Source organism: Sarcophilus harrisii, chromosome 4, assembly GCF_902635505.1.
Source record: "Sarcophilus harrisii chromosome 4, mSarHar1.11, whole genome shotgun sequence".
NCBI classification, from domain to species: Eukaryota; Metazoa; Chordata; class Mammalia; order Dasyuromorphia; family Dasyuridae; genus Sarcophilus; species Sarcophilus harrisii.
In genome coordinates, this window is record NC_045429.1 from 296,336,405 (window position 1) to 296,358,598 (window position 22,194).

The window sequence follows — 22,194 nt, forward strand, 5'->3', positions numbered from 1 at the left end:
GTAATGTCTCCAAAATAAAATTTTCCCTATAAAATCTACTTATAAGTCATCCCATGGTTGCTATCTTCCTTTAGGTCAGTCTGCTACTGCAGGCACTTTGCTTCATGGTGTCTTTCCCTTTCCCCTTCCCTATGCCACGTGGTATCTCCCTTAACTACACTATGCTTCTCAACCCCACTTCTCCTCCTTACAGCTAACAAACTGTGTTAGGGTGCTAAGTCCATTTCACAATTCACCCTACCAGTTAGGAGAATATCCCAATCTCATGGGTTGCTCCCTTTCTACTGGGTAATTGTGAGTTCACTGAGGAATTTGTCATTCATATACTCTCCCACTGTATTTCATATTTACCATTCCTTATGTCTATTGTATCCCTTCATTTTGTCTATAACCTCTTCCCTAAATAAAACTATTTTTTTTGCCAAAGAAAATAGCCATTCTGAATATTTCCCATTCCCCTTGAATAAGTTTTAGATGCCACCTTCACCAGATACTGGAAAGGCCTTTAAGGAAAAAAAAGTGAAAAATAAGCTGTTTATCTTTGTTTCTTAATTTTCTGAACTCTTCCATAATCTGTTTCTATTCCCCTTCTCCATTCAGGATGTTAAAAATCTCATACCCTACTTTGGCCAACTCGTCAGTTCCAAAATATCCCCTCCTTCCTATTCCAATTAAAATGGATTACTTGAGTTCAGATGATATTAGGTTACTATTGATCTGATTTTCTAAATAAAGTAATTTATACTAAGACCTAAGTAAAGCTTGGTTCTCCCCAGAGATACTTGGATTTTAAAAGAATAAAAATAAATGTTTTGAGCAGGGTGGCCTTTCTTTGCCTTCTTCCCTACTATTACCCTTCCATTCTTTTCTAAGATACCTTTCATGTACAAAGTACTACAATAGAGCACCATCTATTTTTCTATTCCCTCACCCTCATTTTGGGCTCAAGAGTAATTTTAAGAAGAGAAAGTGGGATGAATCAACCAATTTTGTATATTGGAAACTACAACAGAGGACCTCTGGTTGGTCCGGTATTTGATATATAAGATCATAGAATAATAAAGTTAGAGGGTACTTGAGAGGTAATGTAATCTAACTTCCTATTAGAAATAGCTCCTTTTCTTCCCAGCACACCATTTGCCTGTCTGTCTCTGTTTCTGTTTTTGTCTCTGTCTCTTTCTTCTTTGTTTCTTTTTGTCTTTTCTATCTCCTTTTCTCTATATCTCTGTCTACTTTTATATTCTGTTTATCCCTATCTCTCTTTCTGTCCATCTCTGTTTCTCCTCTCTACTCTTTTCCTTACTTCTGCCTCTCTGATTCTCTCTTTCTCTCTAACTCTGTCTCTCATCTAGACCTATGATTTCATGTTCATAGTGTAGAATCTTCCTCCATCAATTCAGATCAGCAACTCTGTAAGTGGAAACTCTGGAAATTTATTGTGGTATTTTCCACACAAAATTTTAGAAGGTCACCTTGAGGCATGGACTACTTATGTGAATTATCTATGATTATATAATTAATATGAAACAGAGGAAAGATTTGAAGCCATGTCATATTGATACTTGATAATTGCATAACATTATTTTTGAATCAGAAAACAGCAAAGAGAGAAAAGAACTTTGCAATTCAAAAGAGATGAACTCTAGGGAAAAGAAGTCTAGCAGTCTAGCAAGAAAATGTGCTTTGCACCATTGCAGACTTACCTTGTAAAATGTGCATGTCGATCAAGTTAGCCCCTTGAGGTCTATTTCTGATCTTCTGCTTTAAATAGTATTCAGTCTGTGTAATATAAATACAGAAAATCCCCATGACAGGTACTTACTAAATCATTCAACTGTACTATTTCTAAATTTAAAAGAAATCTAAGATACTCTCAGTAAGGAGAAATTGCTTTTATGACAATTGAAATGGAAGAATACAACCAGACTGATTTTCTCCAATTTTGAATTAATATATCTAGGTGTCTGGTTCACATTTCTCTATTTCATCCATAAAATTAGAATGAGAAAGTATCAAATGTTTTGTTACATAGTCTTATATATATTTAGCAGAAAAATGAAGTGAGTTAGTGAGTTGTACTGAGATAATCTCTAAGGTAGTTCCCTTCTTTATCTACATTGTGTGGTAGTAGAATGAACACTAGAGTTGGAGTGCCATATCTGTCACTACATGTGTAACGTTGAACAAGCAGCTTAACTTTTCCGAGTCTCAGTTTACTCAATTGAGGAATGGAGTGGAATTGACTTGTAATTTTGTTGTTATAAATTCATTTGTGTATATGTATGTATAGACAGGTTGGTCAATGGATTGGCCTGGAATCAAGAAGACCTGAGTTCAAATCCATCTTCAGATGCTTACTATGTGACACTGGGGAAGTCATATAACTTCTGGTTGTCTTAATCCACCACTCCAGTATTTTTATCAAGAAAATCCCATGGATAGTATTGGTATGCTATGGTTCATAAGATCATGAAGAATCGCATATGACATTGACTGACAACAATGTCTATACATACATACATATGTGTGTATTAATCCCACATGTTATCATAAATATATATAGGTACATACATACATATCTGTTGTGTGTATGCATATATGTATACATATATGTATATATATATGTGTGTGTGTGTGTATATGTATAAAATCTTTTGCCAATGAAGACTGGCAATCTGTCTGGGACACTGATAAATGACTTGTCCATGGTCACAGAGCTAGTAAATAATAGATAAAACTTAAACCTAGATGTTCTTGACTATGAGAATTCTCTTTATCTGATTTCACATGCTGTCCTCCTTGTAAAATGGGAATAATAATATTTGTAGAAGTGATTTAAAAGGCTGTTGTGAAAAAAAGTGTTTTGCAAACCGTAAAAGTGTTCTTTTTGTCTAGGTCATGAAAAAAAATGCAACAAATCAGGACTCAAAACAGAATATAATTCTTCTTCTCAAACTATGAGGATACACAAATCCTCAGGATTCCTGAAAAACAATTATAAGGCAAAAAAATAGACATTTAGTCAGGACTAGATGGCACCCTAAAAAACCATCTATTAAGGCCCACAAAGGTAAAATAACTTGTCCAAAACTGTGTAATGGGATGCTAGCATATCCAGAACTAGAAACTAGACTTCTTAACTTCCATATTAGTCACCTTTCCACTAGAACAATACAGCCCCTCTTTTGCACTTATTTGTAATATATAACAAATATCAGTATCTTTTTGTTTTATTTATTTATTTATTTATGTCATAGCAAATAAACTATACTTTCCTTCATTCATGTAGCCTGTTCAGTAAAGAATTTAAATAAGGGGAAAGGCAATGTAGAATTTTCCAAATCCTTTGTATCCCCTTCATACAAATAATAAAACCATACATCCTCATGAATATATACCAATGAAATCACAGGCCTGAATTAAAAGGTTTTTTTTTTCCTTAAAATTTGTGAATGCTATCTTCTCTATTGAAATAAAAGTTCCCAGAAGACAAGAAAAAACTCTGTATTGTTAATTTTTTTCTCTAATGTCTAGCACAGTAACGTATACATAGTAGGTGCTTTATAAAATGTTCATTGAATTAAATTTATTATTTTTGATTGTGTCAAGGGAGAGGACTGTATAACCCAGATCAGTTTGTTTTTAGATGCTCTGTTTTTCTTCCCTCATCTGATACTTAGAGAAATCTGTATTGAAGTTGATTAATTAACTAATACTCCTGTCTCTACTATCCAAATGCATTTTTCAAAAATTACCTTATCAAAGCCTTTTCTTTGTTCTTGGAATATAGTTTGATTTTGCAATGCTGAAACAAGAAAAAACAATAGAAGAAAGCAATTCAGTTGTTGGTTAGCAATGAGCATTTTACTAAATGTGTTCTATCGACTCACACACCATATAGACAATTACATCTAATTAAACCAACAAGGAGTTTAAAAAAAGACCTAGAAGACATCATTTTATATAAAGTTATAGGATATAGCATAAGATGAATTCCAGCCTAAAAAGAGAAGAGCATTAAGCATAGAAAGTATACTAGTAACAGGAATAATGTGAACCATTTTGAACTTTTACCAATATATGAAGCCCACAGGAAGTAAAAGCTATAAGAGCAATAGAAGAAAAAATATGAAATTGAAATTTGGAGAAATAAAGAAAATTCTTGGGAGAACTATTACCTACTTGCTCTTACTGTGCTTTTTAGTAGCAAAAAAAAAAAAAAGGATTACTTCATTATGTATGAGGAATGTTAGAAAAAGATTTGTTTTAGATATGGAGTGGCTATCCACTTAGGTGACAATCACAGAAGTATACAGAATATCCAATCATCAAACATTAGAGTTAAAATTGAACATCATTTAGATCTAATATCCACATTTTATAAGGGGCAATTCAGCTGGTTAGTGATTAAACTTAAGTATCATCAATTCTAATTTAATGTACTTTACACAGCATGATGCTATTTCCCCTGATTAAATTAAATTATGATCTCAACACTTTACACAATAATTTAACCTCAAAATAATAATTTAACCTCATGAAAATGTAAGGTAGAAAGAAATAGTTATTATTTTCAAATATGATTATAGATTTAGAATTGGAAGAAACCTCAGGAGGTAGGAGTGGGGAGGAAACTTTATTTATTTTTTCTAACTCATGGTAAATCACAACATTTGGTTTTATTTTATGTTTTTGTTTTTGCTTCCCCTAATTTTTCTCCACTCCAGCATCAGCAGAAAAGTGGCTTAAGTAATCCCTTAAGTAATGGGAAGAGTTCAAAAGAAACAGAAAAGGGCTAAAGAAGGAAAAGGGACCAGAGAAAAAAGGAAGATAGCTAAGTTGAGTAAAGAGACTGAGGTGGAAGACAGGACTTATGGCAAAAGGGGGAGAGGCAGAAAGGAAGAAGAACTGGAGAATAAGAAGAAACTAGTGGAGAAGTCAGGGCATAAATGTAAGGATTCTAAGGGAAGGTAAGAAGCCAAGAGAAAAATGAGAAGCCAGAGAATGATGTACTAAAAAATATAAGAGGTAAACACCTTGTACAAAAAAATACAAAAGCCCAAGAGTATCCCTTGACAATTTTACAACTCATTTATACAATGAAAAATAGAATTTACTTAATATTTTGTGTTTTCCTCATTGTACCAAATATCAGCTTCTTTTCTATTCTTATTTAAATAGCCTTGGAATTAACATCCCCTATAAACTTTCTAATCTTTGACTCTTGTAACTACCAGCCCTCATCTATAGATTCACTTTTTGCTTTTTGTTTTTAATAGATTATTTTAAATAAATTTAATAGATTCTTAAAATATTATGCAAGTCATATCACCATGCTCATATATTTTCTTTATTTGGCTGTCAAGTAGTCTTTTCATTTACTCTGTCAAAATTAAAAATTAAATAGGTCCAATTAACTCCATATTTATCATTTTTGAGTTGCAATACAGAATGAAAATATTTTAAAAAATAGTTGTCATTCATGAAATATAAGCAAATATTTGTGAATTCTGTTACATTTTGCAAAGTCCTAAATGATTGTCTGCATAAGTCATAATCTCTATGGGCCTCAGGTTTCATATGATACTTTAAAAGGGGATACTAATACCTATTCTACTTAAAGATTTATACTAAGTATTAAATGAAGAAATATATAAAAATCATTTGTATCTGCTAAGAATTATTTAAATATAAAGATTATCTCTAGAGCACAATTCTACACATTTAATGCTTGTTGAATAGTTTAATTCTCAAGTCTTTTAAATTTGATCTTAATTTGTCTAAAATTAGAATTTTAGAAAAATTGATGCAGAGACTCTTCAACTATTGTTAATATAGTGAACTGTATTGAGTCACAGTGTCATGTGATAAAAAGGCACTGCATCTGAAGTCAGAAGACAAGAGGTTTTTTTTCCCAGTTTTATCACTTTATCATCAAAATGCAATTTCTCTGCATCACAATCTCTTGACCATGAGACCATGGATAACATATCAAACATCAACCTTGTTAATGTGGTAGTGATCAAGTGTGATAGTGTAAAGCATATACAGAAGCAACTTATCTTCTTTATGAAAAAGCAATTAAGTGATAGGGGATATGAAATTAGGTAGTTTCATAGCTTGTCACTCTACAAACCTTACAGATCTCCTTTAGAAATGATACATTTAGTCTAATATGATGAGGGAGACTATTTAAAGTATAACAAAGCAATAGTCATTTATTGTGTTTTTCACGTGATATCCTCTCCATATCTCCTGACCAAGGCATCTCCTAAATCCTTCAAATAGAAATCTTTTCCTATATATACATACATACATGCTAATAGTAAATAATAGTGATATACATATATATTTAATATTATTTATTTGTATATGTGCTTATACATGATGTATAATATATAATAAGTATGTATGAGGTAGTTAGGTGATATGGTAGAGAGATCTCTAGACTTAGAGTCAAGAAGACCTGAATTAAAATCCAACCTCAGATACTCATTAGTTGTATGACTGGGAAAATCTGTTATTTTTTGCCTCAGTTCCTCCAAATGTAAAATGAGGATAATAATAGAAACTACCTCCCAGGATTGTTGTGAGAATAAAATTAGTTGTTATTTGTAAAGTGCCTAACATACGTGGCACATTTTATGAGTTTTTATAGGTTTTAGCTATTATTATTATTTTAACATTTCTTGGGAATTACTGTAACAGTTGGCTTGTTCACTTAATTTCCTTTATTCTATTATTATTCCCATATTGAAGGTTCAGAGAAATTAAGTAGGTTGCCCAAGATTATAATAAGTTATAGAGTTGTAACTTGAATTTGAATGTTCATGAAAAAATAAGAAAATCCACCTTTCTCTTTCTTTCTTTCTCTGTCTCTGTCTCTGTCTCTGTCTGTTTCTCTGTCCCTTTCCTTCTCCCAAATTTTGAAGCAATTCTTTATGGCATACATTCTTGATGTCTCGAAAGCCTCTGATATTGTCAATCATCCTCTCTTTCATGATATTCTCATCTTTCTAGGTTTTCAAGATGCCATTATCTTTGTCAATTCTCCTTCAACTTAATTTGACCATTCCTGTGGCACCCTCATCCAGGTGTTTCCCACTAATTTTGAGCATTCCACAGGGCTTTGTCCTGGGTACTCTTCTCTTCTCTCATCATATTACATTTGGTGATCTCTCCCATGGATTTAATAATCATTTCTATGCTGGTGATTGTTAAATTTACCTAACCCCCCCCCCCAACTTCTCTGCTGACTTTCAGTCTCAAATTGGTTTTCAAACATTTTGAACTAGAGGTCCATTAAAACTGGATATCCAAAAACTACTTAAACTCTACACATCTAAAATTGAATTCATCATTTCTCTTCCCAATCCTTCTTCCCTTCCTCTATAAAGTCTTCATCTCATTCCCTAGCATCATAACCTAGATATCATCCTCTACTCTTCACTATCTCTCATGCTTCATATCCAATCTGTTGCCAAGACCTGTCAATTTAACCTTTGCAACATTTCTTGATCTTTGTAATATTTCATCTTTTCATCCCCTATGATACTGTCACTATACTGATACAGGCCCTTCTTATTTTTTGCTTGAATTATTGCAACAGCCAGAATCCTTCATTTACTACACCACCCTATCTCAATTTTTCTAGTCTTCTTATTCCTTATCTCTGCTTTAATGTATTCTTCAATCTAGTGACACTGGCCTCTTTACATTTCAAATAGAAGACACTCCATTTCTTAGGTTTAGGCATTTCTATTTTATAACTCCACTAAGTTCCTGTAAATCTCAACTAAAATCTCACCTTCTAATCCTAAAATTCTGAATCCCACAATTCTAATTCCTTCTTTCTGTTAGCTGTTTCCTATTTATCCTGTATATAGCTTGATTATACCTTTTTGTTTGCAAGTTGTCATGCCCATTAGATTCTGAAGGAAAGAAATTTTTTTTTTGTCTTACTTTGTATCCCCAGTGCTTAACACAGTTGTTGGTCCATGGTAGATAGGTGCTTAATAAGTACTTACTGACTGGATTTGTGTTGTGTGAAAATGGATTTGTTCAAAGGTTAGCGTACCCATGGAAATAGATATTAAAATCTCAATGTATAACCCTATGGAACAAAGTCCACTAATAACACTTGTGGAGAAGGAGAAAGACCTTTTTTTTCAGGCTGTGCTTTTAGAAAATTATGTTTAATTTCTAAAAGTGAACAATTTGAGTTATTCAAACTATGACATTTAAAAATGAATAAAATTGTTATTTTTCATTTTAGCACCTTGGACTTCAAATATCAAATGCTTTCATTTTAAAAGCCATTGAAATTTGTGGCTGAAAAAGATTTTGATGATTCCAAAACAAAAATACTGAAAGTAATTTCAAATAACAAATTAGGTGTCTTAGCCCAAGTACCTCTTTGAGTAAATTTCATTACCTAGGGGTTTCTAGGTGATGTAGTAGTTAGAGCACCAGCCCTGGAGGATTCAAATTTGACTTCAGACACTTGACATTTAATAATTGTGTGATCTTGGCCAAGTCACTTAACCTGATTGCTTTCTTCCCCCTCCCCCACAAAAAAACCATATATTTTTTCATCACTTACAAAATAGGTAAGTTGTACAATATGGTTCAGTGAAAAGGACTCTACATTTGGAATCAGAATCCAGTAATTGGGCTCTAATCCCAAATGTGCTGCTTACTACCTGTGGAACATGACTTGGGTCTCAGTTTCCAAAAATTTACCAGTGGATCTCTAAGATCTTTTGTAGCTTGAAATTCTACTACTGAATTTGTGGTAAATTCAGTAAGAAACATATTTGAGTCATTCTTCCTGAGTCAGATAAATGACAGAAGTATAGAATCATAATCTTACAGGATTTCATAATTGCATGAAACTTTAAAGATCATATATGAGATATGAGAGGACATATGAGAGAAAATGAATTTTCTTTCTATCACTGCACTTCTAATATTGCAAGTTATATGCATTTCTCTTTTTGGCTAATTTGAATCAGCATTGTGGGGAAAACTCTTGCTTTTGGGGGGAGAGCACATCTTGGTTTCAGAAATAGTTGATGTTGTTGATAGTTCACTGGTCCATGGGAAATCAGGGAAAAAATAAAATGTCAATGTCTATGAGGAAGTGATTAAATGGAGCTTGATTCCATTTTCCCCAGAGGTAAGGATGACTGGAGAGATTTACTGAACTGGCTAACAGTGGAATGAAGATCATCCTACTCATTCATTACCTGGGAAGACTTTGCATGTTGGAAAAGTCATCAGGGATACTGAGATATGGTATTTAAAAATCTTATCTAATCCTGAAAGTGCAATTAGGGAGATTTAGGCTTCAAACCATGCCTTATCATTTATCTTTGATAAATTAGAGCAAGGCAGTTAAGCTTTCTCTACTCTCACTTTCTCATCTTTCACTTCACTTGTAAAAAGACAACTCAGATCATAAACTCTTTTCTTACAAACTACTCATCCTTTAGAAAGTAAAGCTTTTTTGAAAACTGCAGTAGCAAACAACTTCTCCATGAAAGACAGTGTATTGAAAATGAGTCGTAAAATTGCCAAAAGTAATTTTGATATACCCAAGACATAGTTTCAACACTGGGAGGCATTTGTCATGACATATGTGAAGTATTTTGAAATTCTTGGGAGAGAGACATGATATACACATAAATACATACAAATATGTACACATAAATCTATCTACACCCATATATATTCACACACCCATACTTATTTTGTCTATGCATATAATTTCAAAATATTCTGATCATTGTATTCTGCAAAATTTTTTTGAAAATGCTCTGCAAAAATCTTTTAAAATTTAGGAAAGATAAATGAGAGCCAGAATCTTGAATAGGATTGGCAGAAAGGGTCTAGACACCTGCTTCTGAAATTTTTTACACAATAGCAAGAAGGAAAGAAGTAGACAGATTGACCCCTCTGTGCAGAATTATGCTAAACAGCCAACAGGGTGGGATGCTTATATGGAGAAGCCAAGTCAGGTGAATGCACTGAAAAAAAAGAAAAAGTCTTTTTGTCCAAGCAAAATCTTAACACTATTTTGAAGTGGCATATTGTGCGGGGGTGTGCAGGAATTGCCCAGCTCATTCTTCATGCTATTTAAGATGAGGAGATCACATAATTTAGGAATTTACCAAGGCTTTGCAGTAAATATGTGGATTCTGTGGCTTGGATTAGTCTGCAAAACAAATAAAGGCAGCACTATTTATAGACAGATCATTGCCATTGGTTAATTCATCTACATTAATTTAGCCCTTCAGATCCAAGGTTATTCTTTCCCCATTGAATTCCTTTCTTCTTTTTTCACTTTTAGGCTCTCTCTTTTTATCCATACCTAGCAACCACAATCTCTGCTACCTAGTTCATCTAATGGTGAGAAGAGAACTAGAGTTTTTTTTCCATTTTTTTTTCTTTTTGAGGGGTGGGGGAATGCAAAGTTAGAGAACAGAGGGGAATTTTTAAAGGTAACTACCCCTAAGAACTTGGAGAGATAATGACACTCGGAACACTCCCACTTTCAGGTTATAAGAAAAGGAAAATATAGAAGGTAATTTTTTGAATAAATTGAGCTCTGATCAACATAGTGACTATGCACAATTCCAGAGGACTCATGATGGAACATACTAGTCAACTCCTGATAGAGAGGTGATGGATTGAAAAGTACAGATCAGAGTTTATATTTTTGAGATTTTTATGGACATAGTCAATTCTGGAATTTGTTTTGTTTGACTATACACGCTTGTAATAGGTTTTGTTTTTCTTGCTCTCTCAATAGAAATGGAGTATTAGGTGGAAGGAGAGAACTCATACCTGAAATTAAAACAAAATTGAATTTTAAGACACAGGGGTAGCTAGGTGATGCAGTGGATAGAGCACTAGCCCTGAAGTCAGGAAGACCTGAGTTCAAATTTGATCTGAGACACTTAACACTTCCTAACTCTGTGACCCTTAACTCCAATAGCCTCAAGGGAAAAAAAAAAGAAAGAAAAAGAAAAGAATTTTAAGAAACCAGGAATGTTAAGGCCTGAGCCAGATCTTTCCCAAACTACTAAATATCTTGATTCTTTCCAGATAAAGGAGTCTAAGTAAACTCTGTCATAAGACTGTAAATGAAGAAGCACTGATATCCCTTCCTCTGCTTCTTTAAGGAAAAGAAGGAGGAATGGTAGACAGAAATTTCTTCCTAACTGCTACTAGAATCAAACAATCTCTGGGCAGGCAATTTCCCTAACAATATTAGGCAATTAGGTACTTGTCAGAGGATTGTTGTTGTGGCTCAGAATAGTTATTTTGGGGGGGAGAATAGCAAATCAACTAAAGTTTTCTAATTAAATTATCTATTGCTTCCTGTGAATGATTATTCATTTATTAGACAAATATGCCTACATGTCTACTGTGTGTACAGCTCCAGTTCTTTCTTTTACCTTCAAGAACATAACAAATGGGAAAGTAAAATATAGACGAAATGGTTGCAAGTTAATAAAGGATAAATTCCATCAAAGGCAAACAAAGCAATAAGGGATGATCAGAGAAGAAAACAAAGAATTGGGGTTAAAATATTGTTACAGTGGAAAAACATGGGATTTTAAATAAAAACAATAAAAACTCCTTATTTTTGTATTTTGACCTTGTTTCTTATAAAGTTATTAGAAACTGATTTCACCTCACTGTGCCTCAGTTTTCTCATCTGTAAAAGGAGATAGGTGAGTTAGATGATCTGTATGCTTCCTTCTGTCTGTGAATCCCATGTTCCTATTTTAATTAGTGTTAGAATTTCATATTTTACGAGTAGGGAAAATCTTACTTAATATTTTAACATATACTTCAGCATAGAAACTCTGACTTATTCAAGTTTAAGAAATAAATAAAAATGATAATCTAGAATTAGAATGCTCAATTAGTGAATTTTAAAAATGGTATCTTCCTGCTAATCCTTAGTATACTTTTAGTTAAATATGACAGAGGGTTTACCCTACAGATATACCACTAGGATATAAATAAGATGAAAATCCTGATATAAATAATTTCTTTGGAAAAATCACAGAAATATGAATATATTAATTTGGAAATAATTTTCCAATTAAATTATATACTAATATTTTGAATTGTAAAATTAATTTAGGAATCACATTTCATTAGTAGTACAAAGAATAGTACTTTGTTGAAATTAAAGGGAAATAATTTCCAATAATGTTTTAAAAAATGCTCAGATAAATCTTTCATGAACATTTTAAAAAGTTTACTTCTGTGCCCTTGTTCTTCAAGTATCACAAAGCAAAATGAGCATTTTTTTCCTTTTTTTAAGAAATCTATTTCCCAATGTTCTTCCATTGCTTAGATAACTACATTTCAAAAAAAGCCAATTTTATACAAATTCAGTCTTCTTTCCCAGGCTCAGGAAGTTTTTACATAGAACCAATTTGAGATATGTGACTCTTAAATTTCTCAGGATTATGGTTCACTTAACAAGGGGCAAAAGATCCTGTAGTCTACCTCATATCTATTGACTTTTGTCATTAATGTACCTTAATTTGGTGCTGTCTGGCTTTATGGTTCTTATTTAACTAATGACTAAAATAAAGATGTGGTCATATTTTAAAAAATGAATATCACATGTCCATCTGGTGGATAACCTAGGGCATCATCATAGATTGTAACAAGTCTATAAATTAAATTCTATCCTACTCTTTTGGATTAATAGCTAAGCAAAGTGGATTATATAGGCAACAGTGGGATTCAGGAGCACAACCTGAAATAGTTTAAGTGGGAAGACTTGCATCTCATGTGAAGCATCATTCACCTGAATTGGAGACCCCTGGCTTCCTCTTTTATTTCTTTTGGTCCTTTCACTGTTTATTCATCTCTCCACTGAAGTTTGGGCAGAGGAAAGAAGAGGTGAAACACCAACCTGATCTTCTTACTTCTCAAACACAGGTGTAAAGACTCCCACAATTTTTGCATTGCTGGGTGGGATGGGAACTTTTCTGAATTTTTATTTTTTGGTCTGGGGCTGTAATGAAACCAATCTAAATATATAAATTTTAAAAACTCCTATTTACATATGTTTTAAAACATATTATAGGAAGGAATTTCATGATCTTTCTGAGAATTCTCTCTAGGAAATTTTAAAAAGTTGAAAGTTGTTAGGGACTAGTTAAAGAATTCATAGAACAGGAAAAGATCCAATTCCATTTTACATATGAAGAAACTGAGGCCCAGTAAGGTTAAGTGACTACTTTAAGGTTACAAAGCTCATTAATATCAGAGTTGGGACTTAAATCATCTTGACTTTTCTAATCAATGCTCTTTCCACTATAACCAAAAGCTTTCTATTCAAATTATTAAGCAATACTATCGAGCTGCTAGAAATACCTGATAGGAAGAACAGTAAATTATAAATTTAAAATTAAAATGGAACTTTTCTTCCCTCTTTCTAATTGGAAGGAAATGCATTAGATTTGTTGTTTTGCTCATGTTTTGCCTGTACCTTTCTTCTAGTATATAGAATGAAGTTCAAAGTGGGAGAGCTTTTTTCAGGAATAGACTGTGAAAGAAGGCAGTCATATAAATTATTCTTTAAGCTGTGAGGGTACTCTGATACAGAACAGCAGGAAGTTTGAGCACCGGCTCATTAGCCAGCAACAGCTTGATTCCAGCCCAAACTGGAAATCAAGGAAAGCCTTGATTCTTGGAAATTGTGGGAGGAACTTGATTACAAGGAAAGATTCAGGGAGAATTTAAAAAGTTCATTCTAATTACACTGTGAAAAAGAGACCAGGAATAAGACTCAAAAGTAGGACAATTGAGCCCCAAAAGCTAACATGATATTGGGCTACATTGAGAGGCATAGTTTTTAGTAATAAAGAGGTTGAAAATACCATTACCAAATAAAAGATGAAGTGCTGTTTTAAATTCTTTTTGCTATATTTTAGGAAGGATATATATAAACTTAAGAGTTTTCTGGAAGGAATAGTAAAAAAAATCAAAAGTTTTGAATTTATGCCATGTGAAGACTGAAGAAATGGAAGATATTTAAATTGGAAAAGAGAAGATTTAGGGAGGGAGGCAGTATATTTGCTATCTTCAATAACTGGAAGGTCTATCAATAAAGAATAGGGATTGTTTTGTACAGCATTAGAAGGCAGAACCAAAAGTGGTTTTTGCAAAAAGTCTAGTTTAAGCTGCTTATAAGGGAAAACTTCCTTAAAATAAGATTAAAAATTAAAGAGAAATTGCATACTGGAAGCAAATTATCAATAAAGAGTACTATAACTGATAGAAAATACTCACTCAGCATTATGTCTTGATTAGTCAATTGTTCTTGGGTCCTTCTTTGCTGAAGTCGTAACTGTAAAACTTAGGAGGAAAAACACATAAACTTTTTTTTCATAATTATAATATTTTATGGACAGAACCCATGCCTGGGTATTTATTTTACATTATCCCTTGCACTCACTTCTGTTCCGACTTTTCCCCTCCCTCCCTCCACCCTCTCATCCAGATGGCAAGCAGTCCTATACATGTTAAATATGTCATAGTATATCCTAGATAAAATATATGTGTGCAGAACTGAACAGTTCTCTTATTGCACAGGAAGAATTGGATTCAGAAGGTAAAAATAACCCGGGAAGAAAAACAAAAATGCAAACAGTTTACATTCCTTTTCCAATGTTCTTTCTTTGGGTGTAGCTGCTTCTGTCCATCATTGATCAATTGAAACTGAGTTAGATCTCTTTGGCGAAGAAATCCACTTCCATCAGAATACATCCTCATACAGTATCGTTGTTGAAGTACATAATGATCTTCTGGTTCTGCTCATTTCACTTAGCATCATGTAAGTTCATGCAAGTCTCTCCAGGCCTGTCTGTATTCATCCTGCTGGTCATTTCTTACAGAACAATAATATTCCATAACATTCATATACCACAATTTACCCAATCATTCTCCAATTGATGGGCATCCATTCATTTTCCAGTGTCTAGTCACTACAAAAAGGACTGTCACAAATATTTTGGCACATACAGGTCCCTTTCCCTTCTTTATATCTCTTTGGGGTATAAGCCCATTATTAGTAGCACTGCTGGATCAAAGGGTATGCACAGTTTGATAACTTTTTGAGCATAGTTCCAAATTGCTCTCCAAAATGGTTGGATTTGTTCACAATTCCACCAACAGTGTATTAATGTCCCTGGTTTCCCACATCCCCTCCCCCATTATCTTTCCCTGTCATTCTAGCCAATCTGACAGGTGTGTAGTGGTATCTCAGAGTTGTCTTAATTTGCATTTCTCTCATTAATAATGACTTGGAGCATCTTTTCATATAGCTAGAAATAGTTTCAATTTCTTCATCTGAGAATTGTCTGTTCATATCCTTTGACCATTTATCAACTGGAGAATGGCTTGATTTCTTATAAAGTCAATTCTGTATATATTTTGGAAATGAGGCCTTTATTAGAACCTTTAACTGTAAAAATGTTTTCCCAGTTTATTGCTTCCCTTCTAATCTTGTCTGTATTAGTTTTGTTTGTACAAAAACTTTTCAATTTGATATAATCAAAATTTTCTATTTTGTAATCAATAATGATCTCTAGTTCTTTTTTGATCATAAATTACTTCCTCTTCCACAGGTCTGAGAGGTAAACTGTCCTATGCTCTTCTAATTTATTTATAATCTCATTCTTTATGCCTAGGTCATGAACCCATTTTGACCTTATCTTGGTGTACGGTGTTAAGTGTGGCTCAATGCCTAATTTCAACACATCAACTTTTTATCTGTCTTTCAACCTACTGCTTTTCATATTTACTTCTCAATCCCTTAAAGTTTGGCTTCTGACTTTATCAACTTATTGATTTGGGAGTTCTGCTTGAAGGAGGAGTTTGGGAACTTTTTCTGGAGGAATGAGGTATCAAGTAAGAAGTTGATCCAGTATTGAAACTAGTTAGACAAATGTCTTACTAGAAGCTAATGATACAGCTCTACATGAGGGAGATCCAGGCCAGATGCTAGAATGGATCCAATTGGCATCTGGAAGTTATCAGCAAAACTCAGCACCCTCTAAAGATGGTCTCATTGAACCCATCCATGTATATATAAATATATCCACACTTAACTGTAGCATATTTGGAGGAGATGGAATGAGGAAAGGGTGAAAAAAAAAATAAAATAAGGAGTACATAGCAGAGAACAAATGAAAACCTATAAGGAAGCAAAGAAAAAGATGAACAGTTCTAAATACAATGTATAGTATTTATTATTTATGTTTTTCTTGAAATGGAAATTTATTGTTTCATATTTTGAATCCTCTCTTTTGTTCTGCTATGCACATAATTCTTTTCTTTTTTCTATTTAGTATTTGTTTTAAATACACTAAAAATAAAAAATCAAGCTTTCAATGTTCTTCTTTTAAAAATGTTCTTAATCACTAACAACAAATGAAGTGAAAATTCTATCAATTCTGAGATATCTGAGGTACCAATAAGACTTCTAAGATGACAGAAAAGGAAAATAAAAAATGCTGAATGGGATGTGAGAAATTAGGAACATTAATTCATTGTTATGGAATTGTGAACTAGTTCAACCATTCTGGAGAATAGTTTGGAACTATGCCCAAAGGGCTATAAAACCGTATACACAGTAACCCAGCATTACCCCTAGTAGGTCTATGTCCCAAGGAGATCAAATAAAAGGGAAAAGGACACATATGTACAAATATATTTATGGCAGGTCTTTCTGTGATGGCAAAGAATTGGAAACTGAGGAGGTTTCTATCAAGTGGGGAATGGCTAAACAAATTATATGACTGTGAAGGCATAATATTCTGATGTAAGAAATTATGAAGGGGATAATTCAGAAAAACCTGGAAAGTCACATATGAACTGATGCAGAGTGAGTTTATTAGAACCAGGAAAAATGTGCACAATAACAGTAATATTGTAAGGAAAATCAACACTCTGATTAATACAATGTTGCCACACACTATGGGACTTATGATATAAAATGCTATCTACCTTTCGGTAGAGAACTGTTGGACAAAGATTGCAGATTGACACACTTTTCCCCCCTTTCTTAATTTTTCTTATTTCTCCCCTCTTTCCCTAGAACATGTCTAAGGAAGAAATATATTTTGCATGACTGTGTATCTATATAAAATGGTTATAATATTTCTTGCCTTGTTGAAGGAGGAAAGAAAAAAGAATTTGGGATTTAAAATTAAAATAAAATTGAAATAAAAAAAGAAATGTGGGAAGATGTCTGTGAGTGGAGCCAAGATGGCAGAATAAAGTCAGGAAGCTGCTTGAGCTCTCCAAGTTTCCCTCAAAAAGCACATGAAACCAAGCCTCTGAATAAAGTCTAATGGAATGAAACCACTCTCCAGCTCAAGATAGAATGAAAAAACTTCAAGAAAGATCAGTCTCACTGGGATGAAAAGGATGTTCAACCCAGGACAGGTAGATTCAGGGAAAGCTGGTGAGAAAGTCTTAACCACAGCAAATCAACAACTAAGACCCTTAGTCCTGCTCAGTAGAGGAACAAATCAGTGGGGCAACCTGAAGTACCAGTTCGGATGGCAAACTCTGGGAAACCAGGCTGTTTCCTGGAAAGAATAACCAATCTACCCCCTACAAACACAAGGGGGCTCCTGTGCTCAAAGGTATAGCTCAGAGGTGCACCAAAAGCTTGGGACAGCCCCACCTTTACCACAGGAGTAGAATTCCACCTTAAAAGTTAAAAAAGAGGAAATACTAACAGAAAAGGAAAGAAAACAACCAACCAACAGAAAAGAACCTTGACCATAGAAAGCCTCTATAATGCCAGGGCAGACCAAAACACAAACTTAGAGGAGGACAGAGTGTCCATGGAAAAAATCTTTAAAAGTGAGATAAATTGGTCTCAACCCCGAAAAAGCTTTTTGGAAATTCTCATAAAAGACTTCAAAAGGCAAATAAAAGAAGTAGGAAAAAATGAAAAAAGAAATGAGAGTTATGCATAAGAGAGTCAACAGTTTGGAAAATGAAGGGGAAAAACTGAAGAAAACAACTACTTAAACAGTAGAGTAAACCAAATGGAAAAAGAAATACAAAAGATAACTGAAGAAAACCACACATTAAAAAATATAATAGAGTAAATGGAGGCTAATGACTTTGTGAGACAGCAAGAATCAGTCAAAAAAAAAAAAAATAAAAAGAATTTAAAAATGGAAGAAAATGTGAGCTCCTCATTGGCAAAACGGCTGATTTGGAAAATAGATCTAGGAGAGAATTTAAAAATTATTGACTTAGCTAAAGGTCATGACCAAAAAAAGAGCCTGAATAGCATTTTACAAGATTGTTAAGGAAAACTGCCCCAGTATGCTAGAAATAGAGGGGGAAATACTCATTGAAAGAATCCATCCATCACCTTTGGAAAGAGTTCCCACAAAGAAAGCTTCAAGGAATATTATTGTGAAACTCCAAAACTATTATATATGTGTGTGTGTATATATATATATATATATATATATATACACATATACATATATATATATATATATGTATGTATGTATGTATGTATAAAATCCTGATGTGATGATATCAAAGAAAAAGACATTAAGGAGAGTGGGACTGTACTGAAGAAAAAGGAAAGGGGAGATATAGTGGGGCAATTAGTGTACATAAAGAGGTGTAAAAGACCTGTTATAATCCAGGGAAAGAAGGGAGGGGGATGAGTATTGTTTGAAGCTTGATCTTAACAGTTTTGACTTTAAAGAAGCTAATTAAATCATTCAGTTGAGTATAGAAATTTATCTAACCCAACAAATAAGTAGGAGGAGACAAAGGAAAAGAAAAGAGAGGGGCAGGATAGAAGGGAGAGCAGAAACATTAGGGAAAAGGCAAGACAAGGGAGGAAGGATTGATAGAAGATAAGGTAATTGGTGGAGTGGGTTAAAAAAACAAAACTGTACTAAGAGAAAGAGGAAGGGGTGATAAAAGATAAGATAGTGGGTGGGGTGGGTTTAAATAAACACATAACTAAGGACAGTGGGGAAAGAGAGAACAAAAATATATACAGGGAGAAAATAGAATGGAGGGAAATACAAGCTAGTAATCATAACTACTAATGTGAATAGGATGAATTCTCCCATAAAATGGAAGCAAATAGCAGAGTGGTTTAAAAAACAGAATCCTACAATATGTTGTTCACAAGAAACATATTTGACACAGAAAGACACATGCAGAGTAAAGGTAAAAGGGTGGAATAGAATTTATTATGCTTAAGCTGAAGTGTAAAAAAAAAAAGCAGGGGTAATAATTCTGATCTCATAAAGTAAAAGTAAAAATAGATCTTATTTAAAAAGATAAGGAGGGAAAGTACATCTTGATAAAGGGTACAGTAAATAATGAAGTAGTAATGATACTAATGTATATGCACCAAATGGTAGAGCAGGGAATTTCCTAGAGAAGATTTTAAGCCAGTTACAGGAAGAAATAGATAGCAAAACTATTCTAGTGGGGGACCTTCAACCTTCCCCTATCAGAATTAGACAAATTTAATCACAAATAAACAAGAAAAAAACTGGGGAGGTTAATGGGAGCCTAGAAAACTTTGATACTATAGACCCCTGGAGAAAATTGAAGAGGGACAGAAAGGAATACACCTTCTTCTCAGCAGTATATGGTACTTACACAAAAACTGACCATGTATTAGGGCATAAAAACCTCACAATAAAATGCAAAAAAAGGCAGAAATAGAAATGTTTCCTTTTCAGACCACAATGCAATAAAAATTATTTTCAATAAAGGACCAGGGAAAGGTAGACTAAAAACCAATTGGAAATTAAATAATCTAATCCTAAAGAATGAGTAAGTCAAACAACAATTAACAGAAACCATCCATAATTACATCCAAAAAAAATTACAATAATGAGACAATATACCAAAACCTCTGGGATGCAGCCAAAGCAGTTCTTAGAGGAAAACTTATATATCTAAATAGTTACATAGATAAAATAAGGAAAGAAGAAATCAATGAATTAGGCATACAACTAAAAAGTTAGAAAAAGAACAAATTTCAAACCCTTAATTAAATGCCAAATTAGAAATTTTGAAACCCAAAGGAGAGATTAATAAAATAGAAACCAAAACTTTTGAACTAATAAACAAAACTAAGACTTGGTTTTATGAGAAAAATAATAAAACAGATAAACCTTTAGTTAAGAAAGGAAAAAAGGAAAGAAAAAAAAAAACAAAACAAATCACCAGCATCAAAAATGAAAGGGGTGAACTCATCACCAATGAACAAGAAATTAAAGAAATAATTAGGAGCTATTTTGCACAACTCTATGGCAGCAAGTCTGACAATCTAACCAAAATGGATGAATATTTGCAAAAATATTTATTTTCCAGGTTAACAGAAGAGGAAATAAAGTATTCTAAAATGGAACTACATTTTAGAAAAAGAAATTGAATAAGCCATTAATGTCCATTAATTAACCCTTAATAACAAATTTCCAGGGCGAGATGGATTCACATGTGAATTCTATCAAACACTTAAATAACAATTAATTCCAATACTATGTAAACTATTTGCAAAAAATAGGTAAAGAAGAAATACTGCCAAATTTTTTCTATGACACAAATATGGCACTGATACCTAAATGAGGAAGGGCCAAAACAGAGGGAAAAAATTATAGACCAATCTCCTGAATGAATATTGATATAAAAATCTTAAATAAAATATTAGCAAAGAGATTACAGCAACTTATCAGCAGGATAATACACTATGACCAAGTAGGATTTATTCCAGGAATATCCAGGCTGATTCAATACCAAGAAAACTATTACCATAATCAACCATATCAATAACAAAACCAACATATATCATATGATAATCTCAATAAATGCAGAAAAAGCTTTTGTCAAAATATGGAACCCATTCCTATTAAAAAAAAACAAAACATTAGCGAGCATAGGGATAAAGGTTCTTTATATAATATACAGTATGTATCTAAAACCTCCAGCAAGCATTATTTGTAATGGAGAGAAAATGGATACATTCCCAATAAGATTAGAGGTGAAACAAGGATGTTCATTATCACCATTATTATTCAGCATTGTACTGGAAATGTTAGCTTTAGTGATAAAAGAAAGAAAAAGAAATTAAAAGAATTAGAGTAGGCAATGAAGAAATAAAACTTTCACTCTTTATAGATGATATGATAATATACTTAGAGAAGCCTAGAAAATTATCCAAAAATCTACTGGAAACAATTTACAGCTTTAGCAAGTTGCAGGATATAAAATAAACCTACATAAATCATCAGCATTTCTATATATTATTGACAAAGCCCAACAGCAAGAGATAAAAAGAGAAATTTCTAATTACTGTAGACAAAATAAAATATTTGGGGGTCTATCTGCCAAGACAAACCCAAGAACTATATGAGCACCATTACAAAAGACTTCTCACACAAATAGAGTCAGATTAAAGAATTAGAAAAATATTAATTGCTTATGGATAGACCAAGCTATAAAAATGACAATTCTGCCTAAATTGGTCTAGTAGTTCAGTGTCATACCAATCAAACTGCCAAAACATCATTTTATAGAACTAGAAAAAGTAATAACAAAATTCAATTGGAAGACCAAAAGATCACAAATATCAAGGGAAGTAATGAAAAAAAAATTACAAAAGATAGTGGCTTAGCAGTACCAAACCTAAAACTATATTATAAAGCAGCAATAATCAAAACCATTTGCTACTGGCTAAGGAATAGATTGGTGCATCAGTGGAATAGATTACATACACATGACACAATAATCAAGGCCTATAACAATCTAGTATTTGATAACCCCCCAAATTCCAGCTTCTGAATAAGAACCCACTATTTGACAAAAATTGCTGGGAAAACTGGAAAATAATATGTCAGAAACTTGGTAGACCTACATCTCACACCCCATACCAAAATAAGGTCAAAATGGATACATGATTTTGGCATAAAGGACAATACCATAAACAAATTAGGAGGACAAAGGGATAATTTATCTATCAGATCTTTGGATCCTTCGACCTGGGGAATGACCTATATTCTTATAAATTTGACATAGTTCTTTATATTATTTTAGAAATGTGACTTTTATCAGAAATATGATCTGTAAAGAATTTTTCTCAGATTTGTA

General features: G+C 33.0%; 1 protein-coding gene across 3 annotated transcripts in view; it reads right to left on the reverse strand.

Moving 5' to 3' along the window:
• The window catches only part of MYOCD (myocardin), a 116,386-nt gene that overhangs the window by 73,719 nt on the left and 20,473 nt on the right, over positions 1–22,194 (reverse strand). For 2 of the 3 annotated variants that reach the window (XM_031965524.1, XM_031965523.1), the window contains exons 2-4: positions 14,329–14,394; positions 3,756–3,805; positions 1,704–1,779 (exon numbers count right to left, since the gene is read on the reverse strand). In XM_031965524.1, coding sequence (XP_031821384.1) covers positions 1,704–1,779; positions 3,756–3,805; positions 14,329–14,394 — 192 coding nt within the window. Of the gene's footprint in view, positions 1–1,703; positions 1,780–3,755; positions 3,806–10,172; positions 10,217–14,328; positions 14,395–22,194 lie in introns of those variants that run through there. The other variant, XM_031965525.1, reaches the window with a different exon arrangement.